Below are 24,726 nucleotides of genomic sequence, written 5' to 3'. Positions count from 1 at the left end.
ACAGCACGCACCCCAAGTCCTACCCCTTGGACAAAGTAGAGGCTACAGGGAGCAAGTTCCTGCCAGTCCAAGCTACAGAGTGAAATAATACTGTCTCAAAACAGAACACGAAGTGACAATGCCAACTCATTTTCACAAAGGGGGAAAAATGGTCACAAGAGCAAAATAGACACCATGAACGGTTCACATGTTCTTCTCGGTCCCAAACCACTAGAGCTTTAAATCTTCCTTTTTTTCTTTTCAAACTTAACATGTGTTATGTCTTGAGAGATAAGAAAACAAACAATTGAACTATGTACTACGTTTCTTACCCGGATGGTCTGTACACTTCTTGGAAAGACCCCCTCATCCCGCTTCCTGCGCCCATCTGCTCCATCATCACAGCCTGGAAGTGGCCCCGGCCTTCTTCCTGACAGTGATACAGAGGGCCCTCCTGGGAGAGGCCGTTGGGCTGGGCAGCCGCTGCATGGCGAGGTGGCTGCGCGGCTGCAGGGGAGGAGTACACCCTGGGCTGGAAATGACGGGCTGACCGTGGAGGTGTGTACGGAGGCCCAGTTTGTAGCATCATACCATGAGGTGGGAAGACAGGGGCACCAAAACCCATCCCCGAACTCAGAGGTGGGGTAGTTCCATAGAGATAGTCACTGGATGAGAGCGCACTCTGTCGCTTGGTAGCTGCGTTGTGGTTGTCTAGATCTAAAAATTCTTTGGGACTTTCAGGCCTCTCCATAGACTCATCTAGCTTTTCTTCCTCAGGACCAGAATTTGGCCCATCGGCTGGGACAACTTTAGCAGCCACGGCATCTATCTGAGTTGGAGAAGATAAGGCAGTATTCAGCGTCTCGCAGCCCTGCAGATCGGCCATAGCACTCTGCCGCGGGGGCAGAGGGTGACTTGCTGAGGGTCCGTTTGGGCTTCCCTGGGGATGGAGTGGTCTCTGCCAGTCAGAAAAGCCCTGTGGACATGTGTAGTAAGGAGTTCGCTGGTAGTGATGATAGGAAGGCTGAGGTGGTGGCTGGTAGGAATACCTCATTCCCTGGTGGGGGCGGAACCTGGGAAAGACGCCAGGATGGGGGCTGGCGGACTGAAAGGCTCTGGGGGGGAACGGCTGAGGGTGTGACACCGAAGGTTTCCCCCCCATCACGGGGCCCAAACCCTGCAGGCCTGGGCCGACGTGATAATGAGGAGCTGGATTCGCGTATTCTAGGCCAGGCATGTACAAGGGGGAAAACTGGCTCACAGAGCCTGGCATTAAACCCGAGTCTGCACAGGCCGGTGCCACTGTGCTCTGCCCTGGGCACTGCAAGGTCTCCTGTGCTGCTGTGCCTCTGGCGCACAGGGGCTTGTCTGAACCAGTGCCACCGAGGCCCCTTCCGTCTGAGCCGCAAGGGGAAGCCTCCCCCGTGGCCCCGTTTTCAGGTAGAGCCCCTCTGTCTGACACCACAGAGAGGTCTCTCACACAGCCCTGGGCAGCTGGACTACGGTAGCTGTCATCCACAGGCCAGGCGTTCTTGCCCTTTGCTGTTCTGCAGGCGGCGTCAGCTTCTGAGGAGTCGCCTTTGAGCTGTGGGCCCTCCGAGTCTCTCTCTTGCGCTGGGCTCTGCTTGGTGCAGTCAGCTTGCAGGGGAGGTGTAGCCTGAGGTAGCTGTTTGAGGTAGACCCTCTCTGAAGCACTAATGCCTACTGATTTCTCTTCAAGCCCGGGCAAGGACTCTGCAAAGAATGACAAAAAAAAAAAAAAAAAAGAGTGAAATAATAGGGGCTGAGGATACGGAGGAGCCCAAATGTCAGGGCTTGCATGCTCTCTTTTGTGGAACTCTAAAGCTATCCCCGAAGGCCTCCCTCCTGTGCAGCTGGTCAGGTGAGAAAGAGACTGAGAGACGATCAGAGCTCATGGACTCTGGCAGGAGGCTGCGGCTGTCGTCAGCACTGGTGCCCATATAGGAGAGCTTGAGGCACTGAAGTACTCCGTCCCTTCAGAACAGGGGCTCCCTAGCAGGGGGCAGGGCTCCCACTTTCAGCAAGTGTTCTCAGTACTTGGAAAATGCAGACTGAATCTCTACCTGTGAATGAACACACTTATTATGGGCCTTTTATTGAGGGGCTTTGGGATGGAATCCAGAACCTTATCAGACTAAGCATAAACTTTAGTATTGAGCAACACTCTTGTTTGGAAGTCTCAAAATACATAATATATATAATAAAACTGGGCACAAGTGGCTCACTCCTGTAATCCTATCTTAATCTGAGGATCATGGTTCAAAGCCAGCCCAGGCAGGAAAGTCTATGAGACTCTTACTTCCAATTAACTGCCAGAAAACCAGAAGTAGAGCTGTAGCTCACACTGGTTAAGCACTAGCCATAAGCAAGAGGGTTCAGGGATAGCACTCAGGCCCCAGTTCAAACCCCCAACTCACACACACAACACACAACACACACACACACACACACACACACACACACACACACACACACACACACACACACACACACACACACACACACACACACACACAAAACCAGCTGTAACAAAAACTCAAAGGCATCTTTTTTTTTTGGTTGGTCATGGGTCCTGAACTCTGGGCCTGGGCCCTGCCCCTCAGCTTATCATCTCACGGCTAACACTCTACCACTTGAGCAACAGCACTACTTTTGGCTTTTTCTGCTTATGTGGTGCTGAGGAATGGCACCCAGGGCCTCATGCATGCCAGGCAAGCGCTCTACCCCTGGGCCACCTTCCCAGACCCTCAAAGGCGTCTTTATCAGGTTATAGATTTTTTTTTTGGTCGGTCGTGGGGCTTGAACTCTGGGCCTGGGCGCTGTCCCTGCGCTCTTCAGCTCAAGGAGAGGCTCTACCGCTTAAGCCACAGCACTACTTCCAGTTTTCTAGTGGTTAATTTGGAGATTAGAGTCTCACAGACTTTCCTGCCTGGGCTGGCTTTGAACCGTGATCCTCAGCTCTCAGCCTCCTGAGTAGCTAGGATGACAGGCGTGAGCCACCGGAGCCCGGCCAGGTTATAGATCTTTTGTTTACCTGTTTTCCAAGTTCAGAAAACATAGGTGTATACCACCAAACTCCCAACTATACAACAATTTAATACACTGAATAATTACAGTTTACACCTCCAGGGCTTCACTACAACAATTCATTAGTATGAATGAAATACCTACATTATATACAATATATTATATACAATACTATACCATATACTATATGCAAATATACACATTATAATATGGATGACACCTCTCTAACCTATCTATACACACACGTACACACACTTATGTTTCTAGGAGGACAGGGTTTGTCCAAGTGTGATCAAAATCTGAGTCTGGTAACAGACTGAGGACAAGATTTAAGATTCATAATGAAGCCAGGCACCAGTGGCTCACGCCTGTCATCCTAGCTACTCAAGATCTGAGGATCACAGTTCAAAACCAGACCAGGCAGGGAGAGTCTGTGAGACTCTTGTCTCCAACTAATCACTACAAAAACCAGAAGTAGATTTGTTGCTCAAAGTGGTAGAACAACTAGTCTTGAGCAAAAAGAGCCCAGGAACAGTGCCCAGGCCCAGAGTTCAAGCCCCATGACCACCAACACAACAACAAAAACAAAAAAACCTTTAACATCTTTTATAAAAGTGTCCTTTATACAACTACCTAAATTTTTAAAAAAAGTAAAAGTGTCTCCATTCTCCAGTCATATACTGAAGAAAATCTACACTTCTCCTCTAGTTCTGCTAAGAAACTGCTCCGCGCTTTCCTCACATTTGCTAGCTCTTCACGCTTATGTGCAGGTGTGTGGGAGTGGGGCAGAAGACCTGCCAGGAACAGTCAGAAACAGGTGGGCTGGGGGCAGTCTGAGCTCAAGCAGAGAGGTGGAGCAGTCTCCACCTGACCCGCCATCCACCTGCCAACGGCAGTGAGGGAACACTGCTCAAGAGTAATTGGACCTCGTCTGTTTGCCACTCTCTACCCAAAGGGCAAATTGTGGACCTCGTCTGTTTGGCTACTCTCTACCCAAAGGGCAAATCGTGGACCTCGTCTATTGGCCACTCTCTACCCAAAGGGCAAATCGTGGACCTCGTCTGTTGGCTACTCTCTACCCAAAGGGCAAATCGTGGACCTCGTCTGTTGGCTACTCTCTACCCAAAGGGCAAATCGTGGACCTCGTCTGTTTGCCACTCTCTACCCAAAGGGCAAATCGTGGACCTCGTCTGTTTGGCTACTCTCTACCCAAAGGGCAAATCGTGGACCTCGTCTGTTTGGCTACTCTCTACCCAAAGGGCAAATCGTGGACCTCGTCTGTTTGGCTACTCTCTACCCAAAGGGCAAATCGTTCTGTGCCTTGGATTTCCCATCTGTAAAAAAAAACAGGGATATTGATGGTAATCAATATGATAATCACAAAAAGAATGTCACACACTCTAAGTGCCCTGTGGTACAGCAGTACAGGAGTTTACACTAAAAGTACTTCAACTGGCTCAATGGGCGTACTTAGGGCCAGTGCAGGAGAACCACACTCTGTGTGAACAGTGAAGGATCAGGAAAGAAAAGCAAGGTAGATTACCTCCATCCTTCTCAGACTCTTGTGTTTCACTGACATCCTGTGTCCTCTCAGGGTTGACCAAGGCGGGCCTGGGGACTGACACACTCACTGCTGCTGCCTGGGCTGCCTGTGGGAGAGGGCTGGGGAGGGGGGACGGGGGATTCGGGTGGGGGTGGTAAGGCACACCTGGGGCACAGACGCGAGAGGACAGCTGCTGCATGGCGAGCATCTCGGGGCTGTCCATCATGGAGTCCCCGCCGGGCACCCCTCGGAGGGCTTGGGAAGGCCCTCCGAACAGAGGGCTGGGCGTGGAGGCCGCAGGTGGCTGTGACCGGCGTCCTGCAGACTCACAGTGGGGTCGCATGTACCCTGAGGAAGGAACTCCATGAGGTAGGAAGTTTGATTGTTTAGTCCACTGGTTTGGGGCAACAGACGGTCTCATCCCCCGGACATCCATCATGTGGCCAAGGGTGTGCGGCTGGTGAGGGGGCCCGAGCCCCACATGGGGCCTCTCATCTGGGTTTGTAGCACCGTGGTTTCCATTCCAGACAGCTGAGCGCACTCGATTCAGGTATTTGTAGGATCGAAACATGTGGCTTGGAGGAAATTCGGAGCTTTCGGGGAAGTCTGGGTGTCGTGCTGGAGGAGCTCCACCGTGCCTGGGAGGAACGAATCCTGCTTGGAACGGGCCTGGGCTATACACGCTTCCATCCTGACCGGGGCAACTCATCTGCCCGAGCTGCAAGGCGTGGGGCTGGGGCCCTGCGTGGGCAAGGTGTGTCAGCCCACCACACACGTGCGTCTCCTCAGGAGCTCTAAGCCGAGGGCCTCGGTGGCTGCTGTTTCCTCCAACTGGAGGCTGGGAACAAAAAGACAAGAAAATACAGGTAACGATCACAGAACACGGTGGACACGCTTCACCCACTGGGACACTCTTCAGGACAGAAGACATTGAGTTAAACTGCATGTAGGAGGAGGCCTCACTCCAAGTGAGCTGTCTATGGAGGTTGATTACCTGCATGGCAAAGGGGGGCTGCTGCTGCAAGGGGGCTCCTGGGGGGACTTCTAGGACTCTAGAGGAGCCATACAAGTTGGTGGGATCTGATCTTTGAAGAGGGCCAAGTAACCCTGGTACTGCTGGCCTCTACGAGGCAAATAAAATAAGAAAAATAAAAGATACAGCTGTCAGGAGAGAATAGGGTGTCTTGAAGACTATTAAAAATGTGCTCCTGCTGGGCCCTGGTAGTCACACCTGTAATCCTAGCTACACAGGGAGGCTGAGATCTGATGACTGTAGTTCAAAGCCAGCCTGGGCAGGAAAGGCCATGTGATTCTTTTTTTTTTGGGGGGGGGGGGGGTCCAGTCGTGGGGCCTGAACTCTGGGCCTGGGTGCTGTCCCTCAGCTCTTCAACTCAAGGCTAGTGCTCTACCACTTGAGCCACAGAGCCACTTCCAGCTTTTTTTTTTCTGCTTATGTGGTGCTGAGGAATCGAACCCAAGGTCTCATGCATACAAGGCAAGGGCTCTACCACTGAATCACCTTCCCAGTCCCAGACCGTGAGATTCTTATCTCCAATTAACCAGCAAAAGGTCAGAAGTGGAGCTGTGGCTCAAGTGTCAGCACGAGCTTTGAGTGAAAAAGCGCAGGGATAGTACCCAGGCCCTGAGTTCAAACCCCAGGACCAGCACAAAAACAAACAAAAACCAGTCTTTAACCAGGTGCTGGTGGGTCATGCCTGTAATCCTAGCTACTCAGGAGGCTGAGATCTGAGGATCGTGGTTCAAATCCAGCCCAGGCAGGAAAGTTCGTGAGACTTTTTTTTTTTTTTTTTTTTTTTTTTTGGGGTCCGGTTGTGAGGCCTGAACTCTAGGCCTGGGCGCTGTCCCTCAGCTCTTCAGCTCAAGGCTAGCGCTCTACCACTTGAGCCACAGCGCCACTTCCAGCTTTTTTCTTTTTGCTTATGTGGTGTTGAGGAATCGAACCCAGGGCCTCAGGCATGCAAGGCAAGCGCTCTACCACTGAGCCACCTTCCCAGCCCCTTGTGAGACTCTTATCTCCAATAAACCACTGGAAAACCAGAAGTGGGGTTGTGGCTTAAGCGGTCGAGCGTGCCTTGAGCTGAACAGCGCAGGGACAGCACCCAACCCAGAGTTCAAGCCCCACAACCAACCAAAAAAAACAAAAACAAAAAAACCAGTCTTTCTCCATCTTTTTACAAATCTGCTCTCCACAATACCTTTGTGGGCATCCTGTCTGCTCCAAATGTACCTGATTATGAAATTTTGTAAAGTCTCAGATACTCTGGGTAGCTTAGGTACTGCAGTATACATGGGCTTTTGACACTAAAAGAGGAACATTTCTTTATCTTTCCTTTTTGAGAGAAGTTTCTTGATGTTGTCTACAGTGGTCTCAAACTCCTGAACTCCCAAGCAGCTGAGCTATACACATGTCACCAATGTGCCTATACCTAAAGGCACCTGAGCAAAAGACACGTGCCTTTTATTAACCCCAAATGGCTAATAAAAAGAGGTTAAGGATGACTGGCAGAAAGGAAAGCACTCACACACCTGTCTTGAAACCAGTGAGTTCCAGGAACAGCTTTTCCTTACCGTCTGGTTGAAAAGGGGCTCCTGGCTGGGCAGTCCACCGCAATGCAAGGGGCGGGGAAAGCCCTGGCCGTTGGAAGTCCCCACCTCTCGAGGAGGCTGTGCAGAACTGCTGCTCTGACTGTCCCCAGAGGAGACGCCACGGCGAGCCGGTGGCAGCGACTTCCCTCCGTTCTCCACCGGCGGCTGTTTCCTGCCGGGCCCCTCAGAGTCCCTTGAGCGTGTCCAAACGTGGCCACCACTACTCCGCCCAGCACGACTTCGTCTTTTCTCTCGTTTCTCATCCTCTCGGATCCAAAATTCCTCATCGGTGTCTCCGTCTTCACTAGGAAAATGTTTCATCATTGCTCGATGGAAACACCTCTCTAAATTATCAGACATCTTGGTATACTCTATAAGGAAGACACAAGGGTTGACCTCCAGGTAGTTTTGATAGGACACACACAAAAAACATTAAGTGCTTCTAAAAATAAGCAGTAGAAATGCCATTTGGCTACATTTCTGATTTAGTTCAACTTGGGAGCATATTAAATTATAGAGCTATGGATATAAGATGAAGACATGCTTCTGTCCATATTCTTCTGCCCAAGTCTGATTCTGTTGAGCTAAGCTAAAACAAATTACTAAGATTTGCTGAACCTGATTAAATTTTTTTGGTTTGGTTTGGTTTTTTGTGCCATCCTGGGGCTTGAACTCTGGGCCTGGGTATAGTCCATGAGCTTCTTTTTGCTCAAGCTTAGTGCTCTAACACTTGAGCCGCAGCTCCACTTCCAGCTTTTTGTGTTTAACTGGAGATTAGAGTCACATACTTTCCTGCTGGGGCTGGCTTCAAACCATGATCCTCAGATCTCAGCCTCCATCTGGGTAGCTAGGATTATGAGTCACCAATACCTGGCTCTCCTGAATTATTTATTTTTACTTTTTGAGACAAGGTCTTGTTATGTAGTCAAAGTTAGCCTTTCAAGAATGCCCAGCAGGGGGCTGGGAAGGTGGCTCAGTGGTAGAGTGCTTGCCTTGCATGCATAAGGCCCTGGGTTCAACTCCTCAGCACCACATACACAGAAAAAGCTGGAAGTGGCACTATGCCTCAAGTGGTAGAGCACTAGCCTAGAGCTGAAGAGCTGAGGATAGCGCCCAGCCCCAGAGGAAAAAAAAAAAGCCCAGTTTTCCAGCTTTGGCAGGGCGCTGGTGGCTCATGCCTATTATCCTAGCTACTCAGGAGGCTGAGATCTGAGGATTGTGTTTCAAAGCCAGCCCAGGCAGGAAAAGTCAGTGAGACTCTTATCTCCAACTAACCACCATAAAACCAGAAGTGGCACTGTGGCTCAAGTGGTAGAGTGCTCGCCTTGAGCTGAAGAGCTGAGGGACGGTGCCAAGCCCGAGGTCAAGCCCCACGACCAACCAAAAAAGAAAAAAAAAATGCCCAGCTTTGACCATATTATTTCTAGCAGTAATTTTGGGGGGGGGGTGTATAAATTAATTTATTTCTCAATTGGGGATATGAGTCTCACAAACTTTCCTGCCTGGGCTGGTTTCAAACTGCCACATCTGTGATCCTCTGATCTCAGCCTCCTGAATAGGTGGGATTAGAAGCATGGGCCACTGGTTCCCAGCTGAAGGTATATTAATCTGATAGTAACAGGATTCAGCATGTCTTCATTCCTCACTTACCACTATTTTCCCCATTATATTTTCGACAATTCTTGAACATTGTCTTCATATCACTTATAAATTCTTCCTTGGTACAGTATATACCTCCATTCAATTTCTTCTCCATACTTGAAATATCCATGGGGATCTAACATAGAAGACATAATAGAACATCACTCAGCACTTCTGAAGCAAAGGTTTCATGCCATTACAAAATGCTTAAGAGAATGGTATATGTCCAATAATCTAATTTGTAAGAATGACAAACGAGAGTGGTAGAGCATCTGCAAGCAGCGCTGTGGCTCCAAGTGGTTAGAGCACTAGCCTTGAGCAAAAGAGCTCAGGGATGGTGCCTAGGTCCTGACTTCAAGCTCCACAATGACCACCCCCAGTAACAAAAAGACAAAAAACTGATGAGAGTGGCAGAGCACCAACCTAGCAAGCAAGCAAGCCACATGAACGAGACACCCAGTTCAAACCCCAGTACCACCAGGAGGGAAGAGAAAATTATAACAAAATGAACTCGAGGAGCATAGGTGTGTGTGGCTCGAGTGGTAGAGGGCCTGCCTACCAAGTCTAATCCCCAGTACCATTACCAGGAGTGACTCACACTTGTGATCCTAGCTACTCAGCAGGCTTTCATCTAAGTGATCAAGGCTCAAAGCCAGCACAGACAGACAAACCCTAGAGACTCCTATCTCTAGTTACCCAGAAATGGAGGGCATGGCTCAAGTGGTGGAGCTCCAGGTTTGAGCAAAGACATTTAAGTGAGAGAGCAAGTTCAAACCCCAGAAGAAAAGGAGGGAGGGAAAGAGGAAAGGAGGCACGGAGGGAGGGAGGGGGAAAGGAAAGAGACAAATAACAGAAGGGGCGGGGTTAAAGAGAATGCAAGCACGATGGGGGAGAGGGGGGAGAGGGGGGGGAGAGGGAGAGGGAGGGGGAGGGGAGGGGAAAAGGGAGGGGGAGGGGGAGAAGAAGGGGGAGAGGGAGAATGATAGATAAGCAAAAGAAAATTGCAGCAAAATACAGATACTAAATGAAGATTTCAAACATACCTTAATAATCTGGTAATAGTTAGGGGCATACGATTCATCTACAGGTTCCAGGAAGGGCCAGGAATCCTTGTGGGCCTTAACCACATCTAGAACTGAAAGAAACAAGAGAAAAGCAATCCATGAGCACTCACACAGGAGGTTCTCAGAATCAGAGCCTGGGTATGGAGGATGGGTCCTCACCTTTGTACATGGCAGTGAAGTCGTCATCTAACTCAAAGCTGTGAATTGTAAAACAACACATTAGCACTAATTCACCATCATCTCTTAGCAATAGAGAGATCATCAGATTTCCCCATCTCTACACTAATTCAAGTGACTCATCAGCACATTCCTTTCTCACTTCCGTGGGGACAGGAGGTTAGCAGGCTTTGAATGACCAATTCTCCTGCCTCAGTCTCCCTAGTGCTGGAGTTCCACACACGTGCCATCCTGCTTGGTTGGAAGTGAAAACAGAAGCAGTTAAGCTGTTTGCTGAGCATGGTGGGGAACGCTGTGATACCAGCCTTCAGGAGGCTGCGGCAGAAGGATCTCAAGTTCCAAGCCAGAAGGTTATGGAAAGATACTGCGAGGAGAGGCTAACCCCCCCCAAAATAAAAAATCCCCACTCTTCTAAACTAAAAAGATGTTCTCTGTACTTTCAAAATAATCAGATTCTTAGAAGTAATCCGATTCTAATGTCTTTAGTAACAGAGCTTTGTCGAGGAGGGTCCCTGTGCTTGTGGCAGAGCAGGGCAGGGGATCTGTGTGCGCGTGGGCGATGCGGGGGGCGGGGGGGGCTCCGTGGGTTTAACACCCACTCCTGTTCTTTGCGGTCCCTCCACGCTCCCACAGACAGGTCTGTGACAAGGCCTGCTGCCATTATTACTCACAGGTCCTTAGGCTTCTTCTCCTCCCTCATGGGAGAGCTGGGGTCCAGATGGGACAGTTCGGGGGGAAGCTCCTTGCCTTGAGCCAGTAGCCATGCCCGTTCTTCCCTGAGCTTTCTCCTCTTGGCACGATCTAGAGGGAACACGGACGTGATGGTGAGCACTGTGCTTGCAACCCTGCTCCTCCAGCCAGCTCCCCTTGGAGAAGCTCAGCATAATCCTTTGCACATGTCACTCTGAACGCGTCACTCCTTACACAAACTTGCCTTCCTTTCCTTCAGAAAGCTTATCAGCACCAGTGATACCTGACATTAATCATTCTCCATCTTCTTACCACCCTAATGGAAGCACCACAAAGTGATTTATTGTGTCATTACTGAATTCTGAACGGTGCTGGCACAGAATGGTTGCTCAGACAAAACTGTCACTGTAAAGAAAACTCTTGCATGGTTCCCTTTATCAATCAACTGAGGCCTGACTTACTCCCTACTTGGCCAAATAAATTGCAGGTCATTTAACTTTGGAAAACAAAAGGGAAGGGCCGGGCAGGGCAGACATACCAATCTCGCCTGTCTGTGGTTGTCTTGGGGCGACAGGCACAGGGCTGCGCGGCAAACCTTTGTGGGCTGGGAGCTGCGCCACTGGCCGGGGACTTGTACGTTCCCCTGAGCAAGCTTGACTGGGTGAGGGGTGAGCAGGCATTCCCCCCTGTGGTGAGACCCATACCTGTACCAGCACTTTTTCTGCACATGGTGACTGTGGATGTCAAGTAAAAGGATCCAAGGGGCTACAGTGTTGTACTGAAGAGTCTTCTACACTACATTCTAACCCCAGAACTCTTGGCACCCCCAGAGGCTAGCTAGTTCTACCAATACCCCAGGTTGTCATAAACAACTCTGCTGATTATAAGTAGAACCCTGGTTCGACTGGCACTAGTAAAGAAGCCAATTCGTGTGAAGAGGAAATGCCTCCCCCAACAATTCTAGCTGTTCCTGTGTACACTGCATTTCAGGAGCCTTAGACATGGAGTCTATGAAACAATGGGATACAAAAAGATGTTCCAACAGATCAGGGCTGCTTATCTGCTCAATTCCAATCCTGGTACTTAGGAACAGAGACTTATGTAATGTCCAAAGGCAATAACTACATTTCTGGGAGGAGGAGGGAGCTCAAGCCTGTAATCCTAGCTACTTGGAAAGTGGGGTTCAGGAGGACTGTGTTTGAGGCCAACTAAGGTGAAAGTCCTCATCTCAACAAACAAGCTCACCGTAGTTGTGTGCACCAGTCATTCCAGCCACACAGCAGGTACAGCTAGGAGGACTGTGGCTAAAATAATTAAAGCAGCCGGGTGCCAGTGGCTCACACCTATAATCCTAGCGACCCAGGAGGCTGAAATCTGAGAACTGTGGTTTGAAGCCAGCCCAGGTAGGAAAGTCTGTGAGATCCCCCCCCCCCTTCCCCCAGTCATGGGGCTTGAACTCTGGGCCTGGGCGCTGTCCCTCACCTCAGCTCTTCAGCTCAAGGCTAGTGCTCTACCACTTGAGCCACAGTGCCACTTCCGGCTTTTTCTGTGTATGTGGTGCTAAGGAATGGAACCCAGGGCCTCATGCATGCAAGGCAAGTGCTCTACCACTGAGCCACCTTCTTGGGCCCCCGTGAGATTCTTATCTCTAATTAAGCACCCACTAGCCTGAAATCACAGTGACTCAAAGATTAACACACATGCAAACACACCTGCCTGGAAAGTGTGAGGCCCTGAGGTCAACCTCTCGTCCTGCCCGCCCGCCCGCCCCAAAAAGTATGGAACAAATTATGATCAGTACTTCAGCATTTTCGGCTTTTTCATGTATGTGTATGACAGCACGAGTCTGATCAGCAAAAGCTCAGATGAGCCATGAACTCCTGGCTTCATCTCCACCTGGATGTGGGTGGCCTCACCTCACGCGGATGCGTCTCATGACAGGGCAGGAAGGCTCACATACCTTCCACTGCCTTGACTTTTTCCTCTAATTCCCGCTTCCTCTCCTCCTTTAACATCTGCTCCTGCTCCTTCTTCTGCACAGCGAGAAGAATCTGACGCTCTTCTTCCTCCTCCTTGCGCTTCTGTTTCTCTATCCTGGCAAGTACAGGAGTCCCCTGTGAGGAGCCAAGGTGGTGTAGAGTCAATGGACCAAATGCGAAGCAGAGTGAAGATCCAAGTTATTGACTTCAACATCCTGCACTGACTAGTTAATGTACACAGGGGAGGACTTCAAAGGGCAAATAATGGCAATGCCATTTAAACAAATTGTATTTAACAAGGAAACCACTGATTTTTTTTTCTTTGTTGGTCATGGGCTTGAACTCTGGGCCTGGGCGCTGTCCCTGAGCTCTTTAGCTCAAGGCAAGCACTCTACTACATGAAACACAGCACCACTTCCAGTTTTCTAGTGGTTGGTTAATTGGAGATAGAGCCTCACGGACTTTTCTGCCTGAGCTGGCTTTGAAACATGATCCTCAGATCTCAGCCTCCTGAGTAGCTAGGATAACAGGCGTGAGCCACCGGTGCCCAGCCTGGTTTGTTTTGGGGGTAAGGGGGTTGTTTTTTGTGGTTAAAGCAAGTTTAGAAGTAGATTTCTCAAAGTCACTTTACCACTTTAACCCTGATGTTAGAAGAGCTTGCAAAGTAAAACTCTAGAATAAACAGAGAGGAATAAAAATTAAAAACTATCACTGACTGTACACATAACATTGTACTCGTAAGCAGGCTGCACAGAACAAAGTCCTGAAACCACCATCTCCCTACAACCCAGGCAGGGAGATGATGATTAGGAACTGGCGTGCTTCTACACTTGGCAAAGGACAGTCACCTGGGAGACGCCATCGCCCTCCTAAATAAACGCCAGTGAGCCTCTTCCCAGCATCCCACCAGCAATCCTGTATCCCAGCCTGAATACGTATCATACACCAGATCACAGAGACCAAAGCAAGACAGCTGTACAGTGATTCCCAGACAATGTAAGACATCAAATGAAAGTGACAAAGAGGAAAACAGCTTTGTCAATGGAGTTACTTCGTTCTAACAAAACAAATGACCCCTTGCCTAATGCAGGAAGGTCCTGGGTTTGACCCCAGAACCACACATAAACAAGAACACCAGTTTCATACTGGACACAAAAGTAAGAGAAAAAAACTGGACATCTTAAATGACCACAATTTATTTAAATAACTTACAATGTATGTGTACATTTGTCGCCACAAATATTCTGAAATATCTGTGAGATATTCTTCCCTTCTTCCTTTACCATTACAGTGTATACGAAACAGAACGAGCATTTGTTTCGGGTCGTTTCTGGTTCTGGGGACCCAGCCTGGGTCAAGGGGCTCCGGAATGCTATACAACCACTCTACCCAGCTATCCCCCAAGATAAGCTTCTTTCCTGAGGAAATGCAAATCAATCACTTATGAACAGAAAAAATACCACTCAAGACCTAATCTCCAAACAAACAAAAGAATTGCCCCGAAGCGTTCCACATGCACCTAGCCACGCTCAGGTGCCGAGGGTGGACAGGAGGACAGACACTCAGGCCACACCGCAGCAACGCACACTTTTTGCAACAAAAACAAAGAGACACTGCAAATATGTAAAGAACTCTTAACAGACCCCCACTTGAAAACAAATATGCAACTCACAGAAGATAATAAACCACACAGGGTACAGAAATGTTCACTGAGATCTGTTTGTAATAAATGCATCCAAAAAGGGTCTGAAGCAAATGGGTAGCTGTAAATGGCAATGATTCCTCAATTATATATTACAAAGTTTTTTGATATTCTAAGTTTTCTTTTTTCTTTGTCAGTCCTGGGGCTTGAACTCAGGGCCTGGGCACTGTCCCTCAGCTCTTCAGCTGAAGGCTACCACAGTGCCACAGTGCCACTTCTGGGTTTCTGGTGGTTAACTGGAGATAAGAGTCTCAGGGACGTTCCTACCTGGGCTGGCTTTGAACCACAATCCTCAGATCTCAGCCTCCTGAGTAGCTAGGATGACAGGTGTGAGCCACCGGCGCCTAGCACCCATGAGACTCTTTTTTTTTTTTTTTTTTTGTCGGTCGTGGGGCTTGAACTCTGGGCCTAGGCGCTGTCCCTCAGCTCTTCAGCTCAAGGCGAGCGCTCTACCACTTGAGCTACAGCGCCACTTCCAACCCATGAGACTCTTATTTCCAATTAACCAAAAACCAGAAGTGGTGCTATAGCTCAAAGTGGAAGAGCTGAAAAGCTGAAGGACAGTGTCCAGGCCCAGAGTTCAAGTCCCATGACTGACAAAAGGAGGGGGAGAATGGCAAGGAAGGACTCTAGATGCATTTGGTGATAGGGTGGTTGCCTCAAAGGCTCTGGGTTCAATTCTCAGTGTAGTCACAAAAACATACATAACAACAAGGTGCTATGTGATGTTTTAGTATACGTAGATATATTCTGTCATCAGGTTAAATGTAACTATCTTCTTAGACATTTATCATTCATGGCCAATAGCAAAAGCAAAAAAAATTCTTTTTGACCGTATATGATATACAAACCCTAGCTGCAGTCACTATACCATACCATAGCAAACCAGAATTTTTTTACTTCTATTTAATGAATGTTCTTCGATTAAGAGGCAGCCCGGCTAGGTTATCATTTAAAAAGGGTATGTATGAAGTAATATGTAATGGTCCCATGTAAAAAGCCGGTTGCAAATGGAACAGGGATTGGTGTTTAAATGCTCTATAAGAAAAAGTCCTTCTAGGGGCTGGGAAGGTGGCTCAGTGGTAGAGCGCGTGCCTTGCATGCTCGAGGCCCTGGGTTCGATTCCTCAGCACCACACAGGCAAAAAGAAAAAAGCCGGAAGTGGCGCTATGGCTCAAGTGGTAGAGCACTAGCCTTGAGCTGAAGAGCTGAGGGACAGCACCCAGGCCCTGAGTTCAGGCCCCACGACCGGACCCAAAAAAAAAAAAAAAAGAAAGAAAAAGTCCTTCTAGAATCAAGAGGGTGTGTTAATGAGAGGCTAATTAGAAACATCATTGTGGAACCCTCTAAACGACTGTGAACTAAAACCTCTGTCAGGTTAATGCAGTGCTGGCTCCTCACTGCAAGATACCCTGCTGGTCCACTGGGCAGCCAGGACACCGAGACTCCTCCCCGCTTCCCACCTCCCTCCACCCCCACTCAGCACCCCTAATCCTCAGGCTCAGGGAGACCATGCCCCTTCACTGATCTTCCCTGTAGGAGTCACATTAAAAGATCTTCTGAGGCAGTGTAGTCCCTGGGTGGTCAATGCCTATGTGCTTAAAAGGCCTGAAAATTTATCTGCTCTGGAAGCTCATGTTATCATTAAGATTTCTCCAAAACATCTGATTCTTAAACAGATACTCAAGTATTGTTTGTGTTCCTACATACTGTGGTTCCTGTATTTCAAGCTAAATAGCAGAATTTTAAAAATAAACCCTACCAAAATAGAAGAAATGTCGCTGTCTGATGCTCAACGTCTGCTTGCAGCAGAATCTTCCAGGGTACTTAGGTTATGGGCAAATTGAACAAACAGCTGCCCCCATAGCAGTGTTCAAGGAGGTGTTGACTATCGAGGGAAAGGGGGAAAGGGAGGACCTAGCAAAAGAAACACGCCTGAGAACTCGGGCTGGTGCCACTGGCCCTTCACAAGCCAGTGGCCCTGATGGGAAGAGGAAACGAGGAGGTGGAAAGCAGGCCCTGCAGGATGGCCAACACAAAGGCAGTTAGACGGGCAGTCTCCTGGGAACAAGAAGCGGGCTGAGAAGCAATGGCCTTCTCAGCCTCTTCAGCTCACATCCCCCTGCTCTGCTCTCCTAGAGCTGCACCAGCCACCTAAATCCTTTCCCAGTCACCTCTCCACTTGGTCAATCTCAGTGAATGAAAAGATCAGAAGTTTCTCTCCCCACAGTGTGGCGCTAGATCAAAGTCATTTCACACCTCAAAGGTTATATCATGAAAGGAAAACACAGAACCATACAACTCCTTAGTCCTGGATGGTGCTTGGAAACTTTCTTAGTAATACCCATTTCTTACCCATTTTCTTCAGCTAACAATGTCCTTCAGACTCCCATCTGATACGCCTTCTACTCATATGACTGATTATAAACACAAAAAATTTCCTGCGTTTCAAGAGAACTGTCTTTGTTTATCTAAGCCCTTATGTCTTAGGGGAAATGTGAGCAACAGACTTTCTGACAAGGCCTTGTCACTTGGGCAATTCATCTCAGCAGAGAGACAGCATATCCATCCTATTCCAATTCACAGCCATTTCAGGCCCATACTGTACCAAATAGGGACCAACTGTGCACTCTCCTTTCTACTATTGTTTGAAATAAGACTGGTTGGTTCTCTGTAGGCGATCCTGGCTTCCAACTCAGGATTGTCTTGCCTCTGGCTCTGACAGACATCTACTACAACACCAGCTTTCTTTACTTTTCATTTTCTTTCACTGGCTCAATTTCCCAAAAGGTTGGTGAATGGTGACCAATCAAGACATTCCTTTATTCACTGGCCTACTTCTATTTATTCACTAGCTTCTTCCATTCCTACCATTCTCTAAGGAAACAATTTCTCCCCAAAGGTCATCTCTTCCATTCTAGATATTTCAAACAGCAAAAATTCTACTTCCTCTTGCTGTAACTACTATTTAGTACCACCAGTTTTTTCTTATAAAAGCATTTACTTAGGCTGGGCACCAGTGGCTCATGGCTATAATCCTACTCAGGAGGCTGAGACCTGAGGATTGTGGTTCAAAGCCAGCCCAGGCAGGAAAGTCCATGAAACTCTTATCTGCAATAGACCACCAGAAAACCAGAAGTGGTGCTGTGGCTTAGGTGGTAGAGTGCTTGCCTTGAGCTCAAGGGCTCAAGGACAATGCACAGGTCCAGAGTTCCACCCCCCAAAAAGCATTTACTGTATATGGAGTGAGCAGAGAGCATTCTTCCAAAAGCAAATGGCAACTTGCTTCTGTGCCTACTGAAGATATAAACAGGAGACTCTGGAGAGCCGTAATCTGCACTGTAACTACCAGTATCGTACCTGCCCAGCTGCATGCACCACACACGGCTCTCTACCATGCTGTGTGCTTCCTTGCCACGGAGAGACTGCGCTCAGCTCTACCACACTCCCCGCCAACTACCAGAATCCAAGGTACCCCCAACCCCAGGCCAAACACTGCCCAAATCCTTCCTTCTTTGCTTTGCATTCATAAACTTTTTACCTCTATTTTACAACTTAGCCACTCTGATCTATATTAGAGTATACGTGTGGATGTACCTATCACTCAAGGAGATGAGACTATGATATAACGATTTATTTCCATATTCTCTTTACAGAAATGGGCCTTACATGCAAAAATCCTTAATAAAGTTTTTGAGACTTAAATGAAGAAAAATAAGGAAGTGAAAACAAAAGCTAGGTGAAAGGGAGCTGCCCTTTCTCTGTCTCTCTGCTTGCACACACACTCACCTCTGGTCTGACGGAGTCCATGGACAGGTGGTCTGACATCCACCTAGGCTGCAACTCTGCCTTTGTGCGCTGTGGACGTTTTCCCTATAGTTAGAAGTGAGGAAAAGAAAGGGATAGACAGATTAGGGTGCTCTCAGCCACTGCCGCTGCCACCACCATTGCCACCGGTAGAAAAAGAACCACGGAGGCACAGAGGAAATCGCCAACGGTGACGATCTATCTGTAAGACGATCAGGACAACAAGTATTTAGCTATGCCAGGTTCTAAGCCAATAAATTGCTACTATCACTCTCGGTGGTACTGATTTGAGCTCAGGATCTTCAGCTTGGTAAGCAGGTTCTTTACCACTAGAGCCATGCCTCTTGCATTTTTTGTGCTGGCTATTTTTGAGATAAGGTCTTCCTTTTTGTGAGGGGACAGGCATGGACCATAATCCTGCTCTCCTTATGCTCCGGCCAGTAGTTAGGATGAGGGTGCACATTAACATAACCAGCTCAGTATATTAAACAAAACAGCCAAGAATTTCCCATGACAACCTTTACCAAAGAAAAAAATTAATATTAAGAACATTTTTCCGCTGAGCACTGATGGCTCATGCCTGATCCTAGCTACTCTGGAGGCTGAGATGTGAGGACTGCAGATACAAACAGGCTAGACAGAAAAGTCCCTATCAAAACCTCGAAGTGGCGCTGTGGCTCAAAGCGGTAGAGCACTAGCCTTGAGTAGAGGAGCTTGGGGACAGTGCCCAGGTCCTGGATTCAAGGCCCACGACCAAAAAAAAAAAACCAGTACATGTCTAGACTCCAAGTTCAAGGCCAGCTCTGGGTACCTTACCCAAATTTACACAAATGGTAAAGCTCTGTCTTACCACAGTAACAGCAGTTAAGAAGCTGGACACTAGTGGCTCATGCCTACAATCCTAGCTTCTCAGGAGGCTAAGATCTGAGGACTGTAGTTTGAAGCCAGTCCTGACAGCAAAGTCCATGAGACTCTCATCTCCAAAATAAACTACCAAAAAGCCAGAAGCAGAGCTATGGCTCAAGTGGCAGAATGCTAGTCTTGAGCAAAACACAAAACAAAACAAAACAAAACAAGTCAGGGACAGACAGTGCTCAGGCCCTGAGTTCAAGCTCCAGGACCAGCATCAGAAAAAAAAAAAAAAAAAGGCAGCTGGAGGCAGAAAGCCTTTTTAAAGGTCAGTCAGCAGTCAGCGGCAGTGGGAAGAAGTGAGGGAGGGCAGCTGCCCAAGCAGAGCCCAGAATGAGTAAACGTGGGAAGAAGACGCAGCAAGGAGACATCAGAAAGCTCATCTGCGGAGAACACTGAGAAAACTGAGCAGCCCGAAAGCGACCACTCTGGGAAATCTCAAAGGAGGAGCTTCGGAGATGATCTACACCTAGGCGTCCACTCTAGCTGACACTGTATTAGCAGGTGCATGCAGCCTGTGGGGTTCTGGTGGATGAGCCCACGGCACCACCTTGTAGCCTGCTAGACAAGAGCCTTCAGTCAGATAGTCCAACAACTTCCACGAATGCAACAAATACAGAACACACTCTGGAATCCTGATCTTCCTTTCAAGAATTCTCAAGACTTCCTCAAGTTATAATGATGTAAGTCATCAAACAACAGAGTAACAGTAAGGAATAGTTCATATGGTTTAGGCACACTGCAAAGGGAAAGGGTCAGCAGTTTGGACACCTTTTCTGGGGGGGAGGGGGTGTCCTGTGTAAATTCAATCACAAGATCCAAAGTGTTGTGACCTTCTTCCTTTTCCGCAAAAGCTACCCCAGCAGTTTATAAGGTTCAAGACATTAAGAGAAGATCTCTTAAACTTTAAACACAGACTTAGCACAGAACTTTCCAAAGGAAAATCTCATCGATTTACCATGCTAATAGCACAAAAAGCCAACAGCAGTTTCACTCCAACACTGTGACATCACAGGAGAGTGACTAAGGAAGACCATCCTGTTCCCGGCACAGACGAGTGTCCTGACATACAATACTGTCACCTTTTGTGTACACAGTCTTCTTTAAGGGTCTAATGTTTAAGAGCTGTCCCAAACACAACTTTTAGACTAAATACTACTTTTTGTATCACTTTTTTTTTTTTTTGGTCAGTCCTGGGGCTTGAATTCTGGGCCTGGGCGCTGTCCCTCAGCTCTTCAGCTCAAGGCGAGCACTCTACCGCTTGAGCCACAGCGCCACTTCCGGTTTTCTAGTGGTTTATTGGAGATAAGAGTCTCATGGACTTTCCTGCCCGGGCTGGCTTTGAACTGTGATCCTCAGTTCTCAGCCTCCTGAGTAGCTAGGATTACAGGGCGTGAGCCACCAGCTCTCGGCCACTAACATTTTTTTTTTTTGGTCGGTCGTGGGGCTTGAACTCTGGGCCTGGGCGCTGTCCCTCAGCTCTTCAGCTCAAGGCGAGCGCTCTACCACTTGAGCTACAGCGCCACTCACAGTTTTCTGGTGGTTTATTGGAGATAGGAGTCTCACGGTCTCTCCTGCCCGGGCTGGCTTTGAACCGCGATCCTCAGATCTCAGCCTCCTGAGTAGCTAGGATTACAGGCGTGAGCCACCAGCGCCCGGCTTCGGCCACTAACATTTTTATATGCTCAAAGGCCTCACCTCCTTAATTCTCTCCAGTTTACTAACATACCTCCAGAGATGTATCAAATCTTCTGTCTTTATTTTATTAAGAAATGTGGGCTTACTTTCCAATTGAGATTCTTCATTAGGTACCCATCATCATCATCAAACAATGCACGAGACCCCATGCCTCCTAAGTGCTATGTACACTAACGTAAGTTCTTTTGTGTAATACCCACCAGACTTCCTATGAAGACAGCACACTGCAGGTGGCAAACGGACAAGAATCTCAGAAATATGACCTATCTTCTCCAAGGGATCAACAGAATAGGGTGGAACCATGATTCAGGTGTATCTGAAGAAAAGCTCCCAGTTCTTCACACTACTACCTGCATAAACCCTTTACCAGGAACCCCGTCTGTGCCTGCCTCCCCTTTGCACTGTTTAAAATGTTAGTTTAATGTTGTCTAATGTGAGCATCATATTCTTTTCTGCTAATGTTTCAACTGCTACATCTGACAGACATTTTTCATTGTTGCAACACAGAGCCAAGAGACGGTGGCTCACACCTATAATCTGAGCTGCTCAAGAGGCTGAGATCTGAGGATCATGGTTCCAAGCTAGTCCAGGCCAGAAAGTCTCTTGAGACTCTCCATCTTTATTTCACCACCAAAAAGCCAGAAGTAGAACTGTGGCTCAAAGTAGTAGAGCATTAGCCTTGAACAAAAAAACATCAGGGACAGCACTTGGGCCCTGAGTTCAAGCACCAGGACCATCATATATATATATATATGTGCATGTGCGTGTGCACACGCGCGCACACACACACACGCGCGCGCGCGCGCTCACACACACACACACACACACACACACACGGGGGGGGGGGATGGCTCAGTTGGTAGAGCACCAGCCAATGAGTGAAAGCATCATTTAAATTAGGTCTTAGATAAAAGAAAAATGGACGGGGTGGGGGAGAGACCCACAGTCAAATAAAACAAAGAATTTTGAAATTATGTACTTTTCAAATAGTTATTACTCGCTAATCATAGGCTGTAAGACCCTATGGAGGGAAGGTTTCTGCAATTTGTTCACATAAACACCTATTAAACTTGCATCTGCTTTTCCAATTTCCTCTTTTTAGACAAAAGTTAACACCTCTTCATTTGAAATCCAATCATCTTTTACCATTTTATCTTAATTTCACAGGCAAGACTTTTAGAAGCATCTATTCATTATTTTACCTCTTCCTTCTTTTTTTCTTTTTTTGGTGCCAGTACTGGGACCTGAACTCAGGGCCTGGGCACTGTCCAGGAGAGTATCTTTTGCTTTCTTTACCACTTGAGCCACAGTGGCACTTCTGGCTTTTTCTAAGTAGTTTACTGAAAATAAGTGTGTCATGGACTGGCTTCAAACCTCGCTCCTCAGATCTCAACCTTCTGTGTAGCTAGGATTATAGGCCTAAGACACCAGTGCCAGGCTTCCTCCCTCTAAAACAAAGTATTTTTTTTTTTTTTTTTTGGCCAATCCTGGGGCTTGAACTCAGGGCCTGGGCACTGTTGCGGAGCTTCATTTGCTCAAGGTTAGCTCTACTACTTGAGCCATAATGCCACTGCTAGCTTTTTCAGTATGTGGTACTGAGGAATTGAACTCAGGGCTTCATGCATGCTAGGCGAGCACTCTACCACTAAGCCACCTTCCCAGCCCCCAGGCTCCCCTTTTTTGAGGCTTGAATTCAGGGCCTGGGAGCTGTCTCTGAGCCTCTTTGTGCTCAAGACAAGCACTGTATAAGCCACAGCGCCACTTACGGTTTTTGAGTGGTTAATTGGAGATAAGAGTCTCATGGGGACTTTCCTGCTCCAGGCTGGCTTCAAATCATGATCCTCAGATCTCAGCCTCCTGAGTAGCTAGGATTATAGGCCTGAGCCACTGGCGCCCAGTTCCCCAGCCCTTTTATTAAAAAATTCTTTTAATTATGTTCAACAGTTGTATAAGAGAGTTTCAATGTAACATGTGCATTTATGTATATGATACATCTTAAACAGCCACCCCCTTCTATCATCCCCCCCCAAAAAAAAAACTATCCGGCCCCTGCCCGTCAAGTTTCTTGGTTCCATTTTCATGCATACAGATTGAGTATTCACCCACATTTCTCTTTCCACTCATCTTGCTGTGAAAAGGCATTCAGCGTCCTGGTGAGGGACAGGAACGCGGGCCCTCGTGAAGGCAAGAGCATCACCCCAGCCTTCTCTGAGAAGACAGCTCGTGTCTCCTCCGGTTCCGGGTGTGTGTCCACAGGCCTATCGCTGTCCCTAGGAAGACATACCTTCTGGGCGATCATGTTGCAGATCTCAGGCAGAAAGTCCTCACTGAGGAGCTTGTAGAGCTGCCGCTCTCGGAGGGAGGACCGCTCTCGGAAACTCTCGGTGACCTGTCTCCACTCCTCTTCCGTCTGGCACAGAAGCCACCATGAGCCTTGACCAGGTCTGTGGGCCCCTAAAAATCAAGGGTGGTTCACTGTCATGATTTCCTACTTACTACCCTGCGGGGTCATGACTAAAAGGAGACAGTAGAGAACAGAGAAAGAGAGGGAGAGGGAGAAGGGCAGGGCGGGGGAGTAGCCATCCTGGGATATGCATTCAGAGGCTGGGCTCTGTCCCTGAGCTTTTTCTCTTTCCCTCAAAGCTAGTGCTCTACTACTTGAGATACAGCTCCACTTCCAGCTTTTTGGTGGTTAATTGGATATAAGAGGCTCACGGGCTTTCCTGACCATACTAACTTTCAACTAAGATCCTCAGATCTCAGCTTCCTGAGCAGCTAGAATTACAGGTGTAAGACACTGACACACATACCCCACATGTTTTGTTCTCTTATTTTTTGAGGTGAGATCTTGAGGCTGCTCTTGAGCTTCTGAGATCCTTAGCCTCCCAAGTGCTGGGATTGTGTGTGTGTGTGTGTGTGTGTGTGTGTGTGTGTGTGTGTGTGTGTGTGTGTGTGTGTGTGTGTGTGTGTGTGTGTGTGTGTGTGTGTGTGTGTGTGTGTGCGTGCCCGTGCGCGCGTGTGTGCACGCGTGCGTGTGTGTACACATGTATCACCAGGCCCAGATGATAATGTATACTTTTTACCTTCCTGTTATTGCGTACAACTAAAACAATGTGTAGAGAAAACACAAACCTAAATATTGTGGCTTTAATGAGCTTAATATCCAAGAAATGCTTAAATGTGTTTACTTTTCTTTTTAAAAAGTGTGAGTTTGAGCTTTTGCAGAAGTTTATGCTTTCACATCATTTATATTGTGATATTGTAAGCAATTTCCCACCCAAAATTTATGCTAGTTGGATAACAGAGTTAAAATCTAAGTAGGAAAGCAGTATGTCATAAAACACTGACGTTACAGAGAAGCTTCTTGTTCACCACATGTGAGGTTCCTGGACACTTGTGAGTAGCCTAGTGCTGGCATTAAACTGCGCGGACTGGGGGAGATGGGAACATGACGAAAAATGATGAACAAAACTGGGGGTGGGGGAGAAGGAGGGAGGGGGAGGAGGAGGGAGGGAGGGAGGGAAGATCTCTGCATGATTAAAAAAGAATCACTATCATAACAGACATGAATCAGGGGGAGTCTTAACACCCACAAGGGTCATTACCGTTTCTTGTCTGTGTCTCAGAGGCTAAGGAGTTTTCTTCTTGCTTTTCACTGAAACATAGGAAAATGATGTGGCATATTAAAAAATGTTTTAAAAAGGCAAGTGCAAAATTGCTTGATACTTTCCCCGGCATGTGGACTCCATATAGGAAGGGAAAGGAGTGCCCGTGAGGGGCAGCTGCTCAGCGGCAGTGCAGGGACACAGGTGCCGCAGCCTCAATACGGACGCAGGGAAACATTAACCTACGAAGCGTTGTTAACAGCTGTGTCCAGAGAGC

General features: G+C 48.0%; 1 protein-coding gene across 7 annotated transcripts in view; it reads right to left on the bottom strand.

Moving 5' to 3' along the window:
* Positions 1 to 24,726, bottom strand: part of LOC138817905 (chromatin remodeling regulator CECR2-like) — a 129,298-nt gene that overhangs the window by 3,089 nt on the left and 101,483 nt on the right. For all 7 annotated transcript variants that reach the window (XM_070008677.1, XM_070008679.1, XM_070008678.1 and 4 more), the window contains 11 exons: positions 24,450 to 24,499; positions 23,129 to 23,298; positions 18,220 to 18,303; positions 12,710 to 12,863; positions 10,731 to 10,860; positions 10,042 to 10,079; positions 9,862 to 9,953; positions 8,828 to 8,954; positions 7,160 to 7,548; positions 4,571 to 5,408; positions 312 to 1,713 (listed from right to left, as the gene is read on the bottom strand). In XM_070008677.1, the coding sequence (XP_069864778.1) occupies positions 312 to 1,713; positions 4,571 to 5,408; positions 7,160 to 7,548; positions 8,828 to 8,954; positions 9,862 to 9,953; positions 10,042 to 10,079; positions 10,731 to 10,860; positions 12,710 to 12,863; positions 18,220 to 18,303; positions 23,129 to 23,298; positions 24,450 to 24,499 (3,474 nt within the window). The remainder of the gene's footprint in view (positions 1 to 311; positions 1,714 to 4,570; positions 5,409 to 7,159; positions 7,549 to 8,827; positions 8,955 to 9,861; positions 9,954 to 10,041; positions 10,080 to 10,730; positions 10,861 to 12,709; positions 12,864 to 18,219; positions 18,304 to 23,128; positions 23,299 to 24,449; positions 24,500 to 24,726) is intronic.

This window comes from Dipodomys merriami, unplaced genomic scaffold, assembly GCF_024711535.1.
Source record: "Dipodomys merriami isolate MVZ:Mamm:240054 unplaced genomic scaffold, mDipMer1.0.p SCAF_703, whole genome shotgun sequence".
Classification (NCBI taxonomy): Eukaryota; Metazoa; Chordata; class Mammalia; order Rodentia; family Heteromyidae; genus Dipodomys; species Dipodomys merriami.
Note: the sequence above shows the minus strand (reverse complement) of the source record. Positions and strands in the feature narration are given on the sequence as shown.